The 19867-nt window shown below is 54.9% G+C and overlaps 2 protein-coding genes across 5 annotated transcripts in view; one reads left to right on the top strand and one right to left on the bottom strand.

Annotated features, from left to right (window-relative positions):
• ASIC2 (acid sensing ion channel subunit 2) overlaps nucleotides 1-19867 on the bottom strand; it is a 421610-nt gene that overhangs the window by 138439 nt on the left and 263304 nt on the right. The window lies entirely within an intron of this gene.
• Nucleotides 15454-18217, top strand: LOC120763665 (uncharacterized). 3 transcript variants are annotated; one of them, XR_005704116.1, is made up of 4 exons: nucleotides 15454-15816; nucleotides 15930-16000; nucleotides 17339-17407; nucleotides 17516-18217. XR_005704116.1 is itself a non-coding variant. In XM_040087117.1 (4 exons), exons 1-4 carry the CDS (start codon nucleotides 15515-15517, stop codon nucleotides 17802-17804), a joined length of 786 nt encoding a protein of 261 aa, XP_039943051.1. In that variant the 5' UTR covers nucleotides 15454-15514; the 3' UTR covers nucleotides 17805-18217. The 3 variants fall into 3 exon arrangements, 1 of the variants encoding a protein (XP_039943051.1); XM_040087117.1 differs by lacking the exon at nucleotides 17339-17407 and adding an exon at nucleotides 16774-16897; XR_005704115.1 differs by lacking the exon at nucleotides 17339-17407.

Raw genomic sequence — 19867 nt, 5'->3', positions numbered from 1 at the left:
GAAAGAGTGATAAGGTACTGGGACAGTCTGCCCGGGGAGGCGGTGGAGTCACCATCCCTGGATGTGTTTAAAAAGACTGGATGTGGCACTGCGTGCCATGATCTAGTTGAGGTGTCAAGGCTGGGTTGGACTCGATCTTGAAGGTCTCTTCCAACCCAGACATTCTGTGACGCTGTGATTCTGTGGATATCCAGGGATGTCCTTCGTGGGATGGGATATCCAGGGATGTCCTTTATCCTTGACCCTACTCCTGACTTCCCAACACTAGGCCAGGCCTGGCTGAGTCAGGCTTACCAGAGCCACGCCCAGCCTTCCCCTGTATAGCAGAACACCACAAACATCACATTTTTGCTCCGTGCTTAAAATTCATTCAGCAGATCCTTGTCTATTCCCATGTCCTGCATCCCTAAATTCAGTCTCCAGAGAAAAATCACAGTCCCAATCCCTGCTCCCTCCCTGGATGTTTGTGGGCAAAGGCAAACTCACTAAGCAGCAAAATTCCCATCTTCATATTTTTGCTAAAATATTCCCTCCTGCTCCCTCTCCTTGGTGTTCCTCTATGGGGATGCTCCATGATCTGCTCCACAGCCTCGGGAGGGGATTCCTCCCTCAGCACTGCAATCATGATGATGATGATGATGATGATAATAATAACTATTATTATTATTATTATTATTCGTCACACTCAAGCACTGCAAGAAGAACCTTGATGGTTTTCAAATGCCTGTCCCTGATCTCAGGGCAGAGAAATGAGGTTGCAGCAGAAATTCCCAGGTCAGATTTGATGCCAGTTAATGAGCTGAGGAATTTGGAGATTGCCGAACATCTGGATTCAGCCACAGCCCAATGGTGAGTGAGGAAAAGAGATCCCCAAGGACTGGAATTTGCAAATCCCGTCATCAGCATGGCCTGGAAGGGACTGACCTTGAATTTTTAATAGCTTGGAAAAGCTTCTGAGGCAGGATCTGAGCAGGGAAGTGTGAAAAGAACAGCAGAGATCGTGTAATGGAATCCCAGGATGGTCTGGGTGGAGGGGAACTCAAATCCCACCCATTCCCACCCCTGCCATGGCAGGGACACCTCCCACTGTCCCAGGTTGCTCCAGCCTGGCCTTGGGCACTGCCAGGGATCCAGGGGCAGCCCCAGCTGCTCTGGGCACCCTGTGCCAGGCCCTGCCCACCCTGCCAGGGAACAATTCCTGATTCCCAATCTCCCATCCAGCCCTGCCCTGGGCACTGGAAGCCATTCCCTGTGTCCTGTCCCTCCAGCCCTTGTCCCCAACCCCTCTCCACCTCTCCTGGAGCCCCTTTAGGCTCTGGAAGGTCTCCCTTGGATCCTCCTCCTCTCCAGGTGAACTATCCCAGCTCTCCCAGCCTTTCCCCCAGCAGAGCTGCTCCATCCTCTGATCATCCTGGAGCCTCCCATGGACTCTCTCCCACAGCTCCACGTCCCTCCTGTCCCGAGGGGTCTGAGCTGGATGCCGGAGCCCCGGTGGGACCCAGAGGGGGCAGAGGGGCAGCACCACCTCTGAGCCTGCTGCCCACAGCATTCCATGGAGGAGCAGAGCTGGCCACACTCCGAGTCGATGCTTTGGGACAAATCCTGTCCCAGACATCCACGGGAGCTATGAGTGCCAGACAGCCCTGGCTGTTTCCAGCCTCTCCTGGAAGCATGGAGCCACTGGAAAACACATCCCTGCCTAAGCTGCTGCCCTCCCCAGAGCCCAGATTGAAATTCAGGAGTCAAAATCCATATTTCAGCCCTAAGATGCAAAATGTGGAGAGGTGAAGTGGCCTCTGGTGGCCGAGCTCTGCAAACCCCATCTCTGCTCTCCAGATCCCAGCCCTGTTCCCCAAACCCCATCTCTGCTCTCCAGATCCCAGCCCTGCTCTCCAAACCCCAGCCCTGTTCTCCAAACCCAATCCCTGCTCTCCAAACCCAATCCCTGCTCTTCAGACCCCATCTCTGCTCTCCAAACCCAGCCCTGCTCTCCAGACCCCATCCCTGCTCTCCAAACCCCAGCCCTGCTCTCCAGACCCCAGCCCTGCTCTCCAAACCCAGCCCTGCTCTCCAAACCCCAGCCCTGCTCTCCAGACCCCATCCCTGCTCTCCAAACCGAATCCCTGCTCTCCAAACCCAATCCCTGCTCTCCAGACCCCATCCCTGCTCTCCAAACCGAATCCCTGCTCTCCAGATCCCAGCCCTGCTCTCCAGACCCCATCCCTGCTCTCCAGATCCCATCCCTGCTCTCCAAACCCAGCCCTGCTCTCCAGACCCCATCCCTGCTCTCCAGACCCCATCCCTGCTCTCCAAACCCCAGCCCTGCTCTCCAGACCCCAGCCCTGCTCTCCAAACCCAGCCCTGCTCTCCAAACCCAATCCCTGCTCTTCAGACCCCAGCCCTGCTCTCCAGACCCCATCCCTGCTCTCCAGACCCCATCCCTGCTCTCCAGACCCCATCCCTGCTCTCCAGACCCCATCCCTGCTCTCCAGACCCCATCCCTGCTCTCCAGATCCCATCCTGCTCTCCAAACCCCATCCCTGCTTTCCTGGTTGCTTTCTTATCCCCAAACCAAGTTTAATCCCCACATCCTCTCCCTGTGCAGGAAGCAAAGCAGTGAACACTGAGAGCTGATCCCAAAATCCAAAGGGTGCAATGGGACAGAGCTGGGTCTGAGAGGGAAAAGCAATTCCCTTGGGAAAGGCCTAACCCCAGCTTTGCACTGATTACAACAGCCTCTGATCCTGGAGAAATTATCTATGGATCCCTCTCCATCCCAGCTCCTGGTTTGGGATTGGAGGATGGGGAGAAACTCTTCAACCAGAAAAAAAATCTCCCTTTCAAGGTCACCTTATCCAAGGTAATGGTCTGCTTTAGGGTGAGGGGATTTGTGCCTGAGAGGTCGAAACGGTGTAGAGGGACTGAGGGACAGCAGTGGCTCAGGGACAGAAAATCCCAGGAAAATCAGCTGGAGATGGGATGTGACCACACTTTTTATGATTGTTTTAGTTTTTAATTCAAGGCATAAAACAATGATAAATAAAAAGGGATCATCCCCTTCTCCCCAGCTTAGTGAGGAACAGCTCAGGAACTGCCCAAAGCGTGCACTCACACTCTGTTTCTCCTGACTCTGACGGCGCATCCCCGGCAGCGTCCCAGGCCAGGCTGGATGGTGTTTGGAGCTCCCTGGGACAGTGGGAGGTGTCCCTGCCATGGCAGAGGTGGCACTGGGTGGGTTTGAGGTCCCTCTGAGGGGATTCCTGACTGGCAGTGAGCACAGGCTCAGGGTTGGCTCCTGCCCTGTGATCCCAACGATGTCCAAACGATTCCCAGGCATTGGAAAAAGCAGGTGTCTCGTTATTATCTTTTAATTTCCCCTTTCCTTGTCACTCCTGATCCAGCTCAGCACAGAGTCAGTGTTTCTGGACTAAGCCTTTGTTGTCACTTCCTTGGAACAGCCACTCCTGAAATGCCTTCATTGCTTTGACATTTCTCAGCTGCTTTCTGCATCTCCCAAGAACTTCAGCAGCTCTCCTGGAGTTGTGTGATCACAGAAAATATCCACAGCTTTAATTCCTTTATTCACATCCTCCCTGTGATCAAGGAGCTGAAAACCCTCTTTGTTTTGAGCAGAGCTGCTGGTGAAATGTTTCCTCCCACCCTTCTCTCACTGTGCAGTTTTGTCTTTTTGTTCAGAGTTATTTGGGTTTTGACTTCAGGGTTTTTCTTACAGAGACTAAAGAACACAGGAGGAGCTGGTGCCTTCCTGGAAAAACATGGGAAAATCCAAAGCTTGTTTTCTATTTCCAAAGTTTCAGGTTCACTTGGGGTTCTCTGGTCTGTCCTGGCTTTGAACTCCACTCACTTCACAGACAAGTTTAATTTTAGAGTCTTATGCTGTACATTGGTTCCAAATCCCTGTTCCTTCTCCAGAAGGAAGATTCCAACTGGATCACAGAGAGCCCATTTGCATGTGGAGATATTCGGAACCAGACCTTTGGACTGGGGTGCCGTACAAATGGACGGGGGTCCCAGGTTGAGTGGATTTCCATGGAACTACAGAATCCCAGGATGGTTTGGGTGGGAAGGGACCCCAAAGCCCAGCCGGTGCCACCTCATCCCATGGGAAGGGACATTTTCCACCAGACCAGGACGCTCCAAACCCCATCCTGTCTCTCCCAGGGCCATCTGGTGAGGAGCAGATGTTCCTGTCCCGGCAGTGATGGTGCCAATCCGTCAGAGATTGCTGTGTTGTGACAGTTGTGCCCATTCCTGGATGTCACCACGGTGCCCCCTCAGCTCCCCCCTCCAAAGGCCTCCAAACCCGGCTGCTGAGTTCCCAGGGGAGCTGCTGCTGTGCCCAAGGCTGACTCCTGTGATGTCCCGCAGAGCCCCGGGGACAGGCCCGCGCCACGCTGCGAGGACGGGCGCGGCTGGGCCCCGGCACCGCTGCTCCGCTGGAGCCGCAGCCAAAGGCGCCGTGTGGTGCCTATAAATTCCCGTCGTTTCTATGGCTACGAGGCTGCGAACAGCAGAGAGGGAGAGCTCTGCTTGCCCCAACAGAAAAGCTCCGGGATGATCCCCGGGATCCTCCCTGGCTCCGCATCCAAGGGATGTGCTGGATGTCTGACCAAGCTGCCCGGAGGCACATAAAGGCTCCAGGCAGCCCTGGCAGCTCAGGCCAGGCTGTGCCGGGACAGGAGCCCTGCAGCAGGGGAACCGGGGTGGAAAGGCAGGAGCCTGGCTTGGGCTGCAGGGAGGGAGCTGGGGCTGCTCTGGGGACAAGCTCAGCGTCCCCCAGCCTGGCCCTGAGCATCAGCCCAGCACAGGGCACATGGAAAAGGCTTCTCTTCACCGAGAGAAAAGGAAAATCAAAAGCCAAGCTGGGATCCCCTGCCAGGAGGAGCCGAGCAGCTCCCACTGCTCCCAGACTTTGGGGATCTAAGGGCCCTTCCCAGCCCCTTTCTTCTGCCTTCCCAAAGTCAGGCCCTGTCCAAGGCTGACAATGTGCAGACATTGAAACTGCCAGACAAAGGGAGCAGCCAGGCTCAGGCATCTGATTCATCCTGACATTATAAATCCAAAGGTTGGAATTGCTGCTTCTCCCTGCCTGGAAAGCCCTGGCTCTGAAATCTGTGGATTTTTTCCCCACTTGTCACATTTCCATTAATAAGGAAGCACAATGGGCTGTGCAAACGTTGCTGCTTTGCTGTGCTCTCAGTCCCCAGGGATGGATCCCAAATCCCCTGATCCTGGCTGAGCCATTCCCAGCAGTGTCTGCCCCTGGTGGGAGCCAGGCTCAGGCCAAGGAAGGGACACGGGGGCTGTGATGACCTTTCCTTATCTTTCCTACAAATATTCTGGGCATGGAAAAGCAGGTTTTGGCAAACAAGAACTGCATCTGAAATACCCTGGATCCCATTCCCATTCCAGGACTCCCTGGCACTGAAGTCTCCCTGCCTGGATGGTGAATGGACTGGGAAAAGGCTGGACTCAGGCTGGGCTCAGCCAGTCCCGTCCTCTTAGCACAACTTAAATTCCAGATTAAAACTGAGCTGAGGAACTGATTTTAGCAGTCTGAACATGAACCTCAGCTCTCAGAGAGCTGATCCCAAAGTCAGCAGAACCAGGCTCAGCTTTTTGATGAGCAAACAAAGCAACAAAGTCCGTTTTTATTTCCAGGGAGTTTGAAAAATGAGGCCCTGTCGGCCTGGACAGCTCCCTGGGGAGGCTCTGGAGAGGCAGAGCTTTATATCCCCCGCTCTGCCCACGCTCCCACTTGGGCTCCCTCCAGCACCATTCCCCAGGGCAGGAATTCCAGCCCAGGGGCAGCTGCAGCTCAGGTTCAGCAGCTGGGCTTTGGAGAGCTCCAGAGGCAGGAGCTCATGGCTGAACTGGGGGAAATACAGGGAATTAATGGACAGGTGGTGAATTTTTCAGGCAACCGCCCTGAGCCCTGATGAGAAAGGCCAGAGGTTCCTCTGGAGGGGTTTGCAGCAGGAATTGACAGCGCTGCTGCCCATGTCACTGTGAAACCAGGGCCCCACTCCAAGGCTAAGCCAGAGCAGCCAGGTAAGCCAGGATTGTTCCCAGCCCTGGCACCAGGACTGGAATGGGGTGATCTTTAAGGTCCCTTCTGACCCAAACCAGTCTGGGATTCTGTGGATTTATTTTTATGTTCCCATTGTTGTATTTTATTTTATTTCTGGGTTGGTTTCCTGCCCGTTCCCTGAGCTGAGTCAGGGAATAGCTACTTGGAGGAATGGGACCACCTCACGCAGTTTTTTTTCAGCCAAGCTCAGGGATTTTCCCATTTTTCTTTCTCTCAATAATTCTCAATTCCCAAACTGTAGTTTCCCTGTTATGGGTTTAACTCTCTTGGTCTGTGGAAACAATCTGGGGGGAGGGGGGGGTGGGGAGGGGCAGGGGAAAAAAAAATTCCCAGGATGTGCAATAAAACCTTTGCCAATGATGGTTCCTGCCTTTGCCTCATCCCTCACCTGCCCCTGCCGTGCTCCATTCAAGAGTCACTCCCTTAAATTTTCTGAGGCAAGGAATAAAAGAGAAAATTCCAATTCTTCTCCCAATACAAACCCTGAGCACAATAAAACCCCAGCTGCATTTCCTTGCATCGATTGGAAGGTGTTAACTGTGAGCACTGAACAAATGTCGCTGCACACATCACTATTGGGATCAGGCTCAGAAATGTCGCCTCGATTTCAGAACACGGGAAACGGAGACTTTTGGGAATGCTCAGCCCTTCACTCATTCCATCCCCATGTTGGTTTTCTTATCTGCTTTCTCTGGGAAGAAGCTCCGAGGCTCTGCTATTTTTAGTCCCAGAGTTGTGAGTTTGCTGCCAGGGAATGTGGTCGGAGCCAGCTGGACCAGCCCTGGCAGAGGCAGTTCCAGGGGAGGGGGATTTGGGAGGGTCCAGGACACTTTTCCTTGGAGGACTTGTCATGGTCTGGAACCCATGGGGCTCGGTTCTTCCTGACTCCTGCCTCTGGGAACCTTGGCCCCAGCATCCCAAAGCAAGAGCTCACATTTATCTCCAGTCAACAAAGGAAATGGAGGCTCTAAAATTTAAGGGGCTGAATTTGTGGTCAGAGGGACATCAAAGGGGCACTTCAGGAGCTGCTCGAGCTCCAGCAGCTCCTCCCTTCAGAGCAGTTTCTCTTCAGGATCCTGTTGCTTTTCTTATTCCATCCTGATTTACTGAAGCTCTCCTCGTCCTCCTGCATCAGACCTGGAGAGCCGCTGCTGCAGGTGAGGCAGGGCTGGGACAGAGAATTTAAACACAGAGAACAAACTCTGTCACACACAGGGCTGGCCTGGGACACTCGGTCACTGGCAGAGCCCCAAACTTCCCCAGATGCTCCTTTGACAGAATCCTGGAAAGCTTTAGGTGGGAAGGGACCTTAAATCCCACCCAGTGCCACCCCTGCCATGGCAGGGACACCTCCCACTGTCCCAGGCTGCTCCAACCTGGCCTTGGGCACTGCCAGGGATCCAGGGGCAGCCACAGCTGCTCTGGGCACCCTGTGCCAGGCCCTGCCCACCCTGCCAGGGAACAATTCCTGATTCCCAATCTCCCACCCAGCCCTGCCCTGGGCACTGGAAGCCATTCCCTGTGTCCTGTCCCTCCAGCCCTTGTCCCCAGCCCCTCTCCAGCTCTCCTGGAGCCCCTTTAGGCCCTGGAAGGGCTCTGAGCTCTCCCTGGAGCTTCTCCTCTCCAGGGGAGCACCCCTTGTTCTCCCAGCCTGGCTCCAGAGGGGCTCCAGCCCTTGGAGCAGCTCCATGGCCTCCTCTGGAGTCACTCCAGCAGCTCCACGTCCTTTTTTGCCACAACTCTTCCTCAGACACCTGAGAAAAGCAAGCAGCACCATCCCCTTTTCAGAAGTAACTCCCAATCCGGTGTTTTAGGACCTGGATAAATCCAGCTCTCCTAAATGCAGCTCTCCCCACTAAAGTTACCACTGCCTTTTTCCCAGCCCTGTTCTAAAGAGCCTGAAGCAGGTCCATGGAAATTCTGGGACTCAGTGCAGGAGCCCTGCCTGAGCCTGGGCTTGAGTTCCAGCCAGGCTTCAATGATGGACATGCTGGAGCAGAAAGGAAAAGCTCCGTGCTCCCTTCAGGAGCTGTCAGCCAGAAAGGAAGGAGCACATGATCCATTTTGGGCAAAAACCCATTTCCTAGGCCGAGAAGGAAAACAAATATGGTAATTCATAAAAAAAGGGGGCAGGGAAGGAGGAGGACCCAGGTTTATTTCTTGCCTTGCCTCGAGAGAGAAGTGCCAGCTTTCATCTTCTCTCCCTCCTGCTTTCCCTGGTGTTTCTCTGCCCCCCTTTCCCGAGTTCCTGAGGAATTGGAGCAGCCTCCCGGGTCCCAGCTGTGCCGTGTGCCAGGGGAACAGGGGTGGCAGGGGTGACACGGGGCCAGCCAGAGCTGCAGAGGCCACGTCAGGCCAGGAGCAGGGCAGGGCTGGGACACTGGGGTGACACCCAGGGCTGCCCCTCTCCCACCCAGGCCCTGCTCTGCCTCCTCCCCGCTCCTCAGGGGCTCAGCTCAGCCATGGGAGCCAGAAAACGCACGCAAGATCCAGTTCCAGCCTTGGAGAGGGAGGATTTTCCAAACCAGAAGACCCTGGAGAGCTCCAGATCGCAGAGGATGTGGCTCAGGCCAGGCCTCCCCTCCTCTCATCAGTTCAGGGTCACAGGAGCATCCCAGGACATGGATTTATCACATATTGCTCATATCCAGAGCGGGACAATGACAGCATTCCAAGGCTACATTACACTCCTTATCCACTTTATGTTCCTTAGAAAAAGAATGGATTCAATGACCAACAAACAACACTGACAGCTCGATATTAATTGGTCGGCTCTGGTATTCAGGGATGCTTAAAGCTGGCAGAAAAAGAACTTTTAGGGACTGAGGAGGAGCCTTCCTGAGCCAATTGCTGCAGTCTGAGCTCACCTCTGCAGGTGGCACTGGGAGTTGAGCTCTATTTTTATGAAAGTTTCAAGACTCCAAGGCATGTGATGAGATTCAGCTTCCAGCTCAGTAACTTCAGCACTGCCGATAAAACTTAAAAATAACACCTCCCCTCCAGCTCCCAAACTCCCCAAATCAGTTACAAGGGAGGATCTGGCAAATTTTCCACTTAAAAGGCAAGCTCCAGATCTTGGAGAAAGAGGCTCTGAAGTTTTGGGGGATGCAGAACATCCCAGGTGGCTCTCGGGGAGGTGGTTTCAGGCTCTTTCCCTCAGCTGCAGAGAAGCAAAATTTTTCCAGGAATCAGGGCTGGTGGAGGGTGACAATCCTGGGAAGGAGTTGTGTGATGGAGTCCTGGATGTTTGGACTTGACAACACTGCTGGGAAAAGGATTTTATTCCATCACTTATTCCTTCAGATTGGCCAGGCCTTCCCCCACACCTGGGGCTTCAACAGTTCTTCCCATTGTTGGAGAATGGAGCCAAAATCCCCAGGAGATCTTCAGCAGGGAAGCTGGGAGATTCCAGATCTTCAACACATCCGAGGCTGGGAGGGGTCCTGGAGGAGCCACAGGATCCCAGAATCCCAGACTGGTTTAGGTTGGAAAGGACTTCAAAGCCCATCTAGTGCCACCCTTTTATCCAAGCAAAATGACAATATTATTAATATTATCATTAGTGTCTGCTTGCTAATGACAAATAAATGTTCCAGTGCAATCCCAAGCGATGGGTTGTTGGTGTCTCCTGTCACTGACTTCCCTTGGCTTTACTGATGGTTTTTTTATTATGTGAAGAACATTTCAGGAATGTTCATTTTTCACAGTCACCCAGAGCCTCTTTTAGGTGATTTTTTTTTTGTGTGTGTGTGTGTGTGTTAAGCTGAAAGCAAATTCCAGCTCCTGCGTCCAGCGCTGAGTCCTGGCTTTCTGAGCTGCACAAACCTTTCAAGGATTTTCAGGGTCTGACTTTGCCTCAGACACAGCCCTGGCAGGTTCTGAGTGGAACTGGGGCAGCTCAGTGTCCTGCAGGAGAAAACTGCACTGCTCTGCTCAAAAATCCCATTGTCCCGGCTGGGAGGAAAACCCCGGCAGTCCGTGGGATCTGATGGAACTGGGCAGGTTTAACAAAGCCTGAGCTCCTGACATCCAACCCTTCCAGAGCGAGGGCAGCAGGGAGGGGAGCTGGGAAGCGCCAGCTGGGAGAGCAGCACCTGGGGCTTGGGGAGGGCAGGGAGAGGGCACGGCTGGACCTCCTTTCTCCATCCTTACCCAACGGGAACGGCCTGGTCCAGCTGCTTCCCAAAGGGAATGGCCTGGTCCAGCTGCTTCCCAAAGGGAATGGCCTGGTCCAGCTGCTTCCCAAAGGGAATGGGCTGGTCCAGCTGCTTCCCAAAGGGAATGGCCTGGTCCAGCTGCTTCCCAAAGGAATGGCCTGGTCCAGCTGCTTCCCAAGGGAACGGCCTGGTCCAGCTGCTTCCCAAAGGGAATGGGCTGGTCCAGCTGCTTCCCAAAGGAATGGGCTGGTCCAGCTGCTTCCCAAAGGAATGGGCTGGTCCAGCTGCTTCCCAAAGGGAATGGCCTGGTCCAGCTGCTTCCCAAAGGGAATGGGCTGGTCCAGCTGCTTCCCAAAGGGAATGGCCTGGTCCAGCTGCTTCCCAAAGGAATGGCCTGGTCCAGCTGCTTCCCAAGGGAACGGCCTGGTCCAGCTGCTTCCCAAAGGAATGGCCTGGTCCAGCTGCTTCCCAAGGGAACGGCCTGGTCCAGCTGCTTCCCAAAGGGAATGGCCTGGTCCAGCTGCTTCCCAAGGGAATGGGCTGGTCCAGCTGCTTCCCAAAGGAATGGGCTGGTCCAGCTGCTTCCCAAAGGAATGGCCTGGTTCAGCTGCTTCCCAAAGGGAATGGGCTGGTCCAGCTGCTTCCCAAAGGGAATGGGCTGGTCCAGCTGCTTCCCAACGGGAATGGGCTGGTCCAGCCTCTTCCCAAAGGAATAGCCTGGTCCAGCTGCTTCCCAAAGGGAATGGCCTGGTCCAGCTGCTTCCCAAAGGGAATGGCCTGGTCCAGCTGCTTCCCAAAGGAAATGGCCTGGTCCAGCCTCTTCCCAAAGGAATGGGCTGGTCCAGCCTCTTCCCAAAGGAATGGGCTGGTCCAGCTGCTTCCCAAAGGAATGGCCTGGTCCAGCTGCTTCCCAAGGGAATGGCCTGGTCCAGCTGCTTCCCAAGGGAATGGCCTGGTCCAGCTGCTTCCCAAAGCAATGGCCTGGTCCAGCTGCTTCCCAAAGGAATGGGCTGGTCCAGCCTCTTCCCAAAGGAATGGGCTGGTCCAGCTGCTTCCCAAAGGAAATGGCCTGGTCCAGCTGCTTCCCAAAGGAATGGCCTGGTCCAGCTGCTTCCCAAAGGAATGGCCTGGTCCAGCTGCTTCCCAAAGGAATGGCCTGGTCCAGCTGCTTCCCAAAGGGAATGGGCTGGTCCAGCTGCTTCCCAAAGGAATGGGCTGGTCCAGCTGCTTCCCAAAGGGAACGGCCTGGTCCAGCTACTTCCCAAAGGGAATGGCCTGGTCCAGCTGCTTCCCAAAGGGAATGGGCTGGTCCAGCTGCTTCCCAAAGGGAACGGCCTGGTCCAGCTGCTTCCCAAAGGGAATGGCCTGGTCCAGCTGCTTCCCAAAGGGAATGGCCTGGTCCAGCTGCTTCCCAAAGGGAACGGCCTGGTCCAGCTGCTTCCCAAAGGGAACGGCCTGGTCCAGCTGCTGCAGCAGCTCTGGAGCAGCCTCAAGCCCCTGTGCTGGGAAACTCTGCTCCTGCAGCTGCTTGTGGGGGAGCAGGGGCTGAGCTCTGCCCTTTCCATCCCTGCTGTGCCATGGAGCCCCCCAGCAATGGAATAACACATTCCCAAAACCTGGCTCAACAGGGAAGCAAGAACACACTCCCAAAATCCAGCTCATGGCTGCACTCACAGCCTGGGGACCCTTTTTGGATGAAGTGTCCACAGCTTCATCCCTGGGAATTGGGGTGCTCCCATTTTACCTCCTGTTCATGTTCTTTTATCACCTGTTCATGTTCTTTTCTGCCTGGCCACATCCTTTTCTCTCCTGGCCATGTCCTTTTAGTGCCTATCCACGTCCTTCTATCACCTGTCCACGTTCTTTTATCACCTGTCCACGTCCTTCTATCACCTGTCTGTGTCCTTCTATCACCTGCCCACATCCTTTACCTGACAGATCCGTGGCTGTGATTGTCACTGGAGACAAAAGGACGTGGTGCCTGCTCCCAACAATTCCCCCACCGTGTTTGTGATCACTGAACTCGTCCCTGCTTCCCCACTGCGAAAGGGGAAGAACAGGAGCTGATTCTGCTCGGTGTATCAGTGCAAACAAAGCATCAGCTGGAGCGGGAATTCCCAGCCATGGAAAGCTCTCAGTCAGTGCCAGAGGGGCGGAGGAGGGAGCTGAGACTGAAATTGTCAGCGGAGAGCGGTTGGTGCCACTCTGCTCCTCTTTCAGTGCAGCTCCTTCCCCATTTCCACTCACACTTCCAGCTCAAAAATAGCGGAGTCCCCATCCCTGGCAGAGAGGTGCCACCCTCGGGAGCTGTGTTCACTCAGCTCCACAGCCTCTCCCTGTGGGAATGTCACCTGAGCTGGAGGATCCTCTGGAGAGGCCCAGGACTCACTGCCTGGGCCCAGAGGAACCTCAGGAGTTTGACCCTTTCCCTCCTTTCCCAGCTCCAAGGGCTCTCCCCTCTGCTCCCATTCCTGCTTTCTTAGCCCTGACAAGGACCTAAATATTCCCATAACAGGGAAGTTCCATAATCTGTACATAACAGGGAAGCTCCACCTGCAGGTTCAGTGTTTGAACCCCGGCTCCTCTTTCCAGAGGGAGCTGAAATGTCACCAGAACTCCGAAGTGTTCCCATTCCAGGAGTGTCTCCTTGTCATGGCATCAGCTCTCCCATTCCAGGCCATGCCATGTGTGCTCCGTTCTCCCCCATCCCACACTGCCCTGCCTGGCACTGAGGCCCTTTCCTGGCAGTCAGGGGCTGGGATGTCCCTGGAATTCGGGATGGCCCTGGAACTGGGATGTCTCAGGTGCTGGGATGGCAGTGGGCTGGGATGTTCCTGGGAGGAGGGATGTGTCTGGAGCTGGGATGTCTCTGGAGCTGGGATGTCTCTGGGAGCAGGGATATCTCTGAGAGCAGGGATATCTCTGGGAGCTGGGATTGCAGTGGGCTGGGATGTTCCTGGAGCTGGGATGTCTTTGGAGCTGGGATATCTCTGGAGCTGGGATGTCTCTGGGAGCAGGGATGTCTCTGGGAGCAGGGATGTCTCTGGGAGCAGGGATGTCTCTGGGAGCAGGGATGTCTCTGGAGCAGGGATGTCTCTGGAGCAGGAATGTCTCTAAGAGCAGGGATATCTCTCGAGCTGGGGTATCTCTGGAGCAGGGATGGCAGTGGGCTGGGATGTCTCTGGAGCAGGGATGTCTCTGGGAGCAGGGATGTCTCTGGAGCAGGGATGGCAGTGGGCTGGGATGTCTCTGGAGCAGGGATGTCTCTGAGAGCAGGGATGTCTCTGGGAGCAGGGATGTCTCTGGGAGCAGGGATGTCTCTGGGAGCAGGGATGTCTCTGGAGCTGGGATATCTCTGGAGCAGGGATGTCTCTGGGAGCAGGGATGTCTCTGGAGCAGGGATGGCAGTGGGCTGGGATGTCTCTGGAGCAGGGATGTCTCTGAGAGCAGGGATATCTCTGGAGCTGGGATGTCTCTGGGAGCAGGGATGGCAGTGGGCTGGGATGTCTCTGGAGCAGGGATGGCAGTGGGCTGGGATGTCTCTGGAGCAGGGATGTCTCTGAGAGCAGGGATCTCTCTGGAGCCGGGATGTCTCTGGAGCTGGGATGTCTCTGGGAGCAGGGATGTCTCTGGAGCCGGGATGTCTCTGGAGCCGGGATGTCTGTCTCTGGAGCCGGGATGGCAGCGGGCTGGAGGCAGAGAGCTCCTGCCAGCTGCAATCACGGAGCAGTGCCAGATGAGAGCCGAAGCTTTGCTCCGGAGCGAGGTCGGCTCCTGGCGCTGGTGCCCGGCGCTGGCGCTGCCAGCAGAGCAGGGGAGGCAGGAGACACCTGGAGGTGTCACACGAGGAGCAGCGCCTCAGCGGGGCTGCGAGAGACGAACGTAAGCCAAGGAGAGTGAAAAGGAGACACGGGCTTCTGCTGCAGGTTAATTAACCCGGGAGGTCATCAGCACCTGGCTGAGCTCTCTGCACCAGCTCATTACGAGCTTTCTGACAAATTGATTCCTTTTGTGCTCTCTGTCTTCCCACAATGTGAGAAAGGCTCCTGATCGGGGTGGGAGCCGTGTCCAGCCCTGGCACTGCCTGAGCTGGGAGCGGGCTGGGAGCTGTGTCCAGCCCTGCGCTGCCCAGAGAGTCCTGGCGGGTCAGGGGAGGGGACAGAGGGGACAGAGGGGACAGGGGCGGGCTGAGCGGCAGCGCTGGGGACAAAGGGCGCTGTTAAATCCCAGTAAATGAGCTCTTCATTAGCAGCTCTAATTGTTGATAAGGAGCAGAGGGGGGACTCCAGCCAGACAAAAGCACTTCCACAGTCCCGAGACTTTCCCAGTGTCTTCCTGCAGCATTTCCCCACTGCAGCTCTCAGCCTGGGGGCAGCAGGAGGAGCGGGAACTGGGATCAGCCAGAGCTGGGCTCAGCCTCTCCTCCCCTTGGGACTCGATTGTCCTCTATCTTTGCTTCCTTTCTTTGCTGAAGCTCTGTCGTCCCCTTGGTGTCCCTCAGGAGGATCCTGCCTGTGGCACTCCCATTCCCATTCCAATTCCTGTTCCTATTCCCGCTCCAATTCCTGTTCCCATTCCCGCTCCCGTTCCCATTCCCGTTCCCGTTCCCATTCCCGTTCCTGTTCCTATTCCCGCTCCTGTTCCCATTCCCGTTGCCGTTGCCATTCCCAATCCCATTCCCATTCCCCTTCCCGGTTCTGTTCCCATTCCCGTTCCTATTCCGTTCCCATTCCCGTTCCCGCTCCCATTCCTATTCCATTCCCGTTCCCGCTCCCGTTCCCATTCCTATTCCGTTCCCATTCCCCTTCCCGTTCCCATTCCCCTTCCCGTTCCCATTCCCGTTCCTATTCCGTTCCCGTTCCCATTCCCCTTCCCGTTCCCGGCGCAGCCCAGCTCAGACGGTTTCCCCGGCGCGAGGCCAGCTCGCTGTTTTATGTCTCATTTCTCGAGGGCTCTTTTCCCTTTAATCTCTGTAATTAAAGCCGGCAGCTGCCGCACTCCAGGAGCAGCAGGAGGAGCGGCATCCAAACCCCCCCGCATTCCCACCGCCCGCCCGTGCCCTGCCTCCCGCTGTTGATGCTCTCAGGTGCCACACTCCAGCTGGGTGGTGGGACTTGCCAGGCAAACACCAGACCTGGTGCTGGGCTCAGCCGATTCCCGGGAATTCGCTGGCGTGGCGCAGACGCCGCGGGGCCCAGGGACGAGGGCTGGAGGCGGGGAAGGGAAATGTTTCATTTCTGCTCCGATGAGCTCATTGGTGCCAGGATGTGTCACTGCTCCCGGGATCGTCACCGGCACAACCCCGTCCCTGCCTGGCCCCGGCAGCGGGCACGCATCGCCGGCGCGGCCACGGGAGAGGCGATGGAGGAGAGGAGCTGGAACTGCGCTGACGGAGAGGCAGCGATTCCATGGAATTGGAGCCCTTCAGCTGCTACCGGGCCAGATGAGATCACTCACTCTGCTCTCCCACTCCTTAATGAACTCGGTGCTAATCAATGCACGGAGGGGAGGGCCCCATCATTTCTGCACGGGTCAGGAATCCAGCAGGTTCGCTCCCGGCAGGAGCCACGGCTCTGGCTCGGGAAACACTGGGAGACTTCAGCTCTTCCCAGGAAAGCAGTGAGCCATGGACACGCAGTAATTCCACTCTTATTTTACAGTGGAGCTGTTCCCTCATACTCTGTCTGCACAGAGGAACCAGGCATCCATCTTCCAGCTGGAGGAATGCCAGGTGGGGATGGGATCCATGGATCCAAATTTCAGGTGGGAATGGGATCCATGGCCCCGAATTCCAGGTGGGAATGGGATCCATGGCCCCGAATTCCAGGTGGGAATGGGATCCATGGCCCCAAATGCCAGGTGGGGATGGGATCCATGGCCCCAAATGCCAGGTGGGGATGGGATCCATGGCCCCAAATGCCAGGTGGGGATGGGATCCATGGCCCCGTGGCCCAGATCATGCAGGAATGGAGATGGACACAGGGAACAGGAGCTGTGATGCTGCTGAGCATGGCCAGGGCGAGGAAGATGATCTGAGGATGGGAGACCTCTGCTCTGGAGCCAGGCTGGGAGAGCTGGGGGTGCTCTCCTGGAGAGGAGAAGCTCCAGGGAGAGCTCAGAGCCCTTCCAGGGCCTAAAGGGGCTCCAGGAGAGCTGGAGAGGGGCTGGGGACAAGGGCTGGAGGGACAGGACACAGGGAATGGCTTCCAGTGCCCAGGGCAGGGCTGGGTGGGAGATTGGGAATCAGGAATTGTTCCCTGGCAGGGTGGGCAGGGCCTGGCACAGGGTGCCCAGAGCAGCTGTGGCTGCCCCTGGATCCCTGGCAGTGCCCAAGGCCAGGCTGGAGCAGCCTGGGACAGTGGAAGGTGTCCCTGCCATGGCAGGGGTGGCACTGGGTGGGATTAAGGTCCCTTCCCACCCAAACCACTCTGGGATTCCATGATTTCTCCTCTTATCCTCTGTGTGATGACCCAAGGAATTCTGAGCAGGATCCACCTTTTCCAGGTGCTCCCACACCAGCAGCTCATGAGAGATTCCTGCCCCTCAGAGGAATTTCAGAGTCTGGGGAGGTTCTGCCCTCCACATCTCAGGGAGCCATCTGCCCTGGGCTACACTCTCACAGCTCTGGGTGGGTTTGAGGATCCTTTGTTTGAATGTCCTGCAAATGTGGATGGTGAGACAGGGAACAGCATCCCTGGTGTGAGCAGAGGGGACAGGGATGAAGGGGGGATAGAGAAATGTGGCTGGAGATGAGCTTTAGCTTGAGTTTTAGCTTTAGCAGGAGTCCATGGCTCTGTTAAATGCCTGAACATTGCTGCAGTTTGAATCGTCCTTTCCCTGCCCACATTCCGATTTCTCCGGAACTGAGTGATAAAGGTGAAGTTTTAGGGGTCTCTGTGTCACTGATGGGTCCCAGGGGAAATGTCCAAGGAGGGGAGCTCCTCTTGCAGGAAAGATCCTTCCTGACCATCAGAGTGGGTGCAGGAGCCCCCATCCTCAGCAAGGACCCCCAAAGCCTCAACAGTTTTGGTGACAAGTCAGCCAAAGCAAACCATATCTCCATTTTCAGATGCACCAGTTCTCTATTTTGTACAAATTTTTGAAAAGAATATTTCCAGCAAAGGAGAAACCAGTTCTGGTAAAGACCTATTTCACACACACCCCCACACCCACCAACCCCACCCAGTTAGCTTGGAATCAGCCTTAAAACCCTTAAACATTTTGGATATTTCTTGCCTCCAACCAGCTCCAGCCCTTTTGATCCCGAGTCCTTCAGTCTGGAAGTGCCACCACCCAGAGAAGCTCCTCCTCCTGTGTCACTTGTCCCCCTGCTGAGTCTCCTTTATTACACATGTGACTCTGGAGCTGCCACAGGGACACGCCAGGAAATGTGTCCCAAGGCAGACAAATGGGTTTGTGTCCTCCTGGAGCAGCGCAGGGAGCACGAGGGGATGAGGAAATCGGCTGCTGGAGGGAAGTTTGGTGCTTTTCCTTCCTGCAGAGACGTCACTGCAATTCTGCCCGGTGTGATGTAAATCTGTGCTGGCACTGAGGGGGCTGGCTCCGGTCCTGCAGCTTTATTTATTACAGAAATGATCTGAATTCGACCTCAGGGTTTCCTCTGGGCAGGGAGAAAAGGACTGGGTGTTGCTGTAAATGAGCAAAGGAGCTGAGCAGCCCCAGAGAGTTCCTAGGATGGCATTCCGGGGTTGGGAAAATGGGGTTAATTGATAAACAAGATGAAGATAAATTGGTAAAGCTGTGCCTTTGCCCTTTGGCTGAGCTGGGGCTGGGATCTCTTCCTTTTACAGGGAATGGGATGTGTGGGAAGGAAATGTTTCTATTTTTTAGCAGAAACCCTCCAGAAATAAATGAAAAAAAAAAAAAATCAGTAAATTGGAGAGGTTTTATTCCAGCCATCAAAAATCCGGAGTGTTGGAATTTTCTGCTTCAAACCACTTAAGGTGTTTCTTGATTAAAATTCTATTTCCTTTTCAGCACAAACATTCTGGATTTCTAAAAGCCTGTCATGGTAAAGGCAGCTCCACTCTGCTCCCTCTCAGAGTTTGTGGTGTAAAGAATCCCAGAATCCCAGACAGGTTTGGGTTGGCAGGGAATGTAAAGATCATTTGGTTCCATCCCCTGGCAGGGACACCTCCCACTGTCCCAGGCTGCTCCAAGCCCCAATGTCCAACATTCCCAGGGATCCAGGGGCAGCCACAGCTGCTCTGGGCACCCTCAGCCAGGAATTCCTTCCCAGTACCCATCCTAAATTTCCTCTCTCTCAGTGTGAACCCATTCCCCCGGCCCCATCACTCCAGTTCCCAAAGCAGATTCCACTTCCCGTTCCCCTGTAACCACTCCAGACACTGGAATTTTGCCATGAGGACCCCACACAACTTTTCTTTCTCCAGGCTGAGCAGCCCCAACCTTCTCAGCCTGAGCTCTGCTCTTTAAGCAGCGTTGTTCCAAACCAGTTTAATTGAATGTTAATGAGCAAATGAATTGTGCCAAGCTGAGTGCGGGTGCTGAGCCCTGCGTGTGTCAGCTGACATTTCCAAATATTCCTTGGGATCTTTAAAAGCCCCATCAACCCCTGGGATGGGAATTTCAGAGTGGGTTTGTTCACTGGGGCCTGACCAGGCAAAGTTCCCGACCCTGGAGCCCATGGACAGGTAACAGGTGACTGGGCAAGGGAATCACCTGGGGTGGTGCCAGCAGAATTCAGATTGGATTTGGGGAAAATTTCTTCACTGGGAGAGTGGTTAAAGCCTGAGCAGACTGCCCAGGGCAGTGGTGGAGTCCCCAACCCCTGGAAATGCCCAAAACTCAACAGATGTGGCACTTCATGATGTGGTTTAGTGGGAATGGTGGGATTCAGTCTGAAGTTGGACTTGATGAATTTGGAGGTTTTTGCAGCCTTAATCATTCCATGATTCTCCTCAGCCTTAACACACAGGATCTTTTATCCACTGAAATCTTTTCTCCTCCACCTTTATTTCCCCAAGATTCCCCTTCCTCCCCACTCCACTCATCCGTTCCAGCCCTCTGCTTCCAGCCCAGCCCCAGATGTCCTGCGGGGACCTGCACCTTCCTGAGGAACAGAGAAGGAATAACAGCGGGGATTGGTCTCCACAGGGCACAGAGCCTCCCTAAAAAGAGCTGGAACAGGTGCAAGGAGCATCCCAGGAACCCAGTGCTGCCCCAGAGCATCCGTTCTCTCTCAGTCAAGGTTTCTCTGGGCTGCAAAGGGCTCCGTGTGCAGGAACAACTTCACAACATCAAAATCCAGTTAAAGGATGGGAAGGAGAAAATAAAACCTCAGCCAGACAGAGACTTCAACTTGGTGCTGTCTTTATGCCCATTCTCCTCACACATATCCACAGATCTTAATTTACTGCCACTAAAAGCCTCTTAGGACAAGGAAAAGTCCTTCCAGGCTCTTTGTCTATTTGTGATAAGGCCATGAGCATCTACATTAGCAAAATCCAAAAAAAGGAGAGAAATGGTTTAACATTATTTTAATTAAAATGTGATCGTGCAATTGTTTAAGGAGATAAAAATAATTCTCATTCATTTTAATTAGGTTTCATTTTTG

This window comes from Hirundo rustica, chromosome 27 (assembly GCF_015227805.2).
Source record: "Hirundo rustica isolate bHirRus1 chromosome 27, bHirRus1.pri.v3, whole genome shotgun sequence".
In the NCBI taxonomy this organism is placed as follows: domain Eukaryota; kingdom Metazoa; phylum Chordata; class Aves; order Passeriformes; family Hirundinidae; genus Hirundo; species Hirundo rustica.
This window is presented reverse-complemented; position numbering and strand designations above follow the sequence as displayed.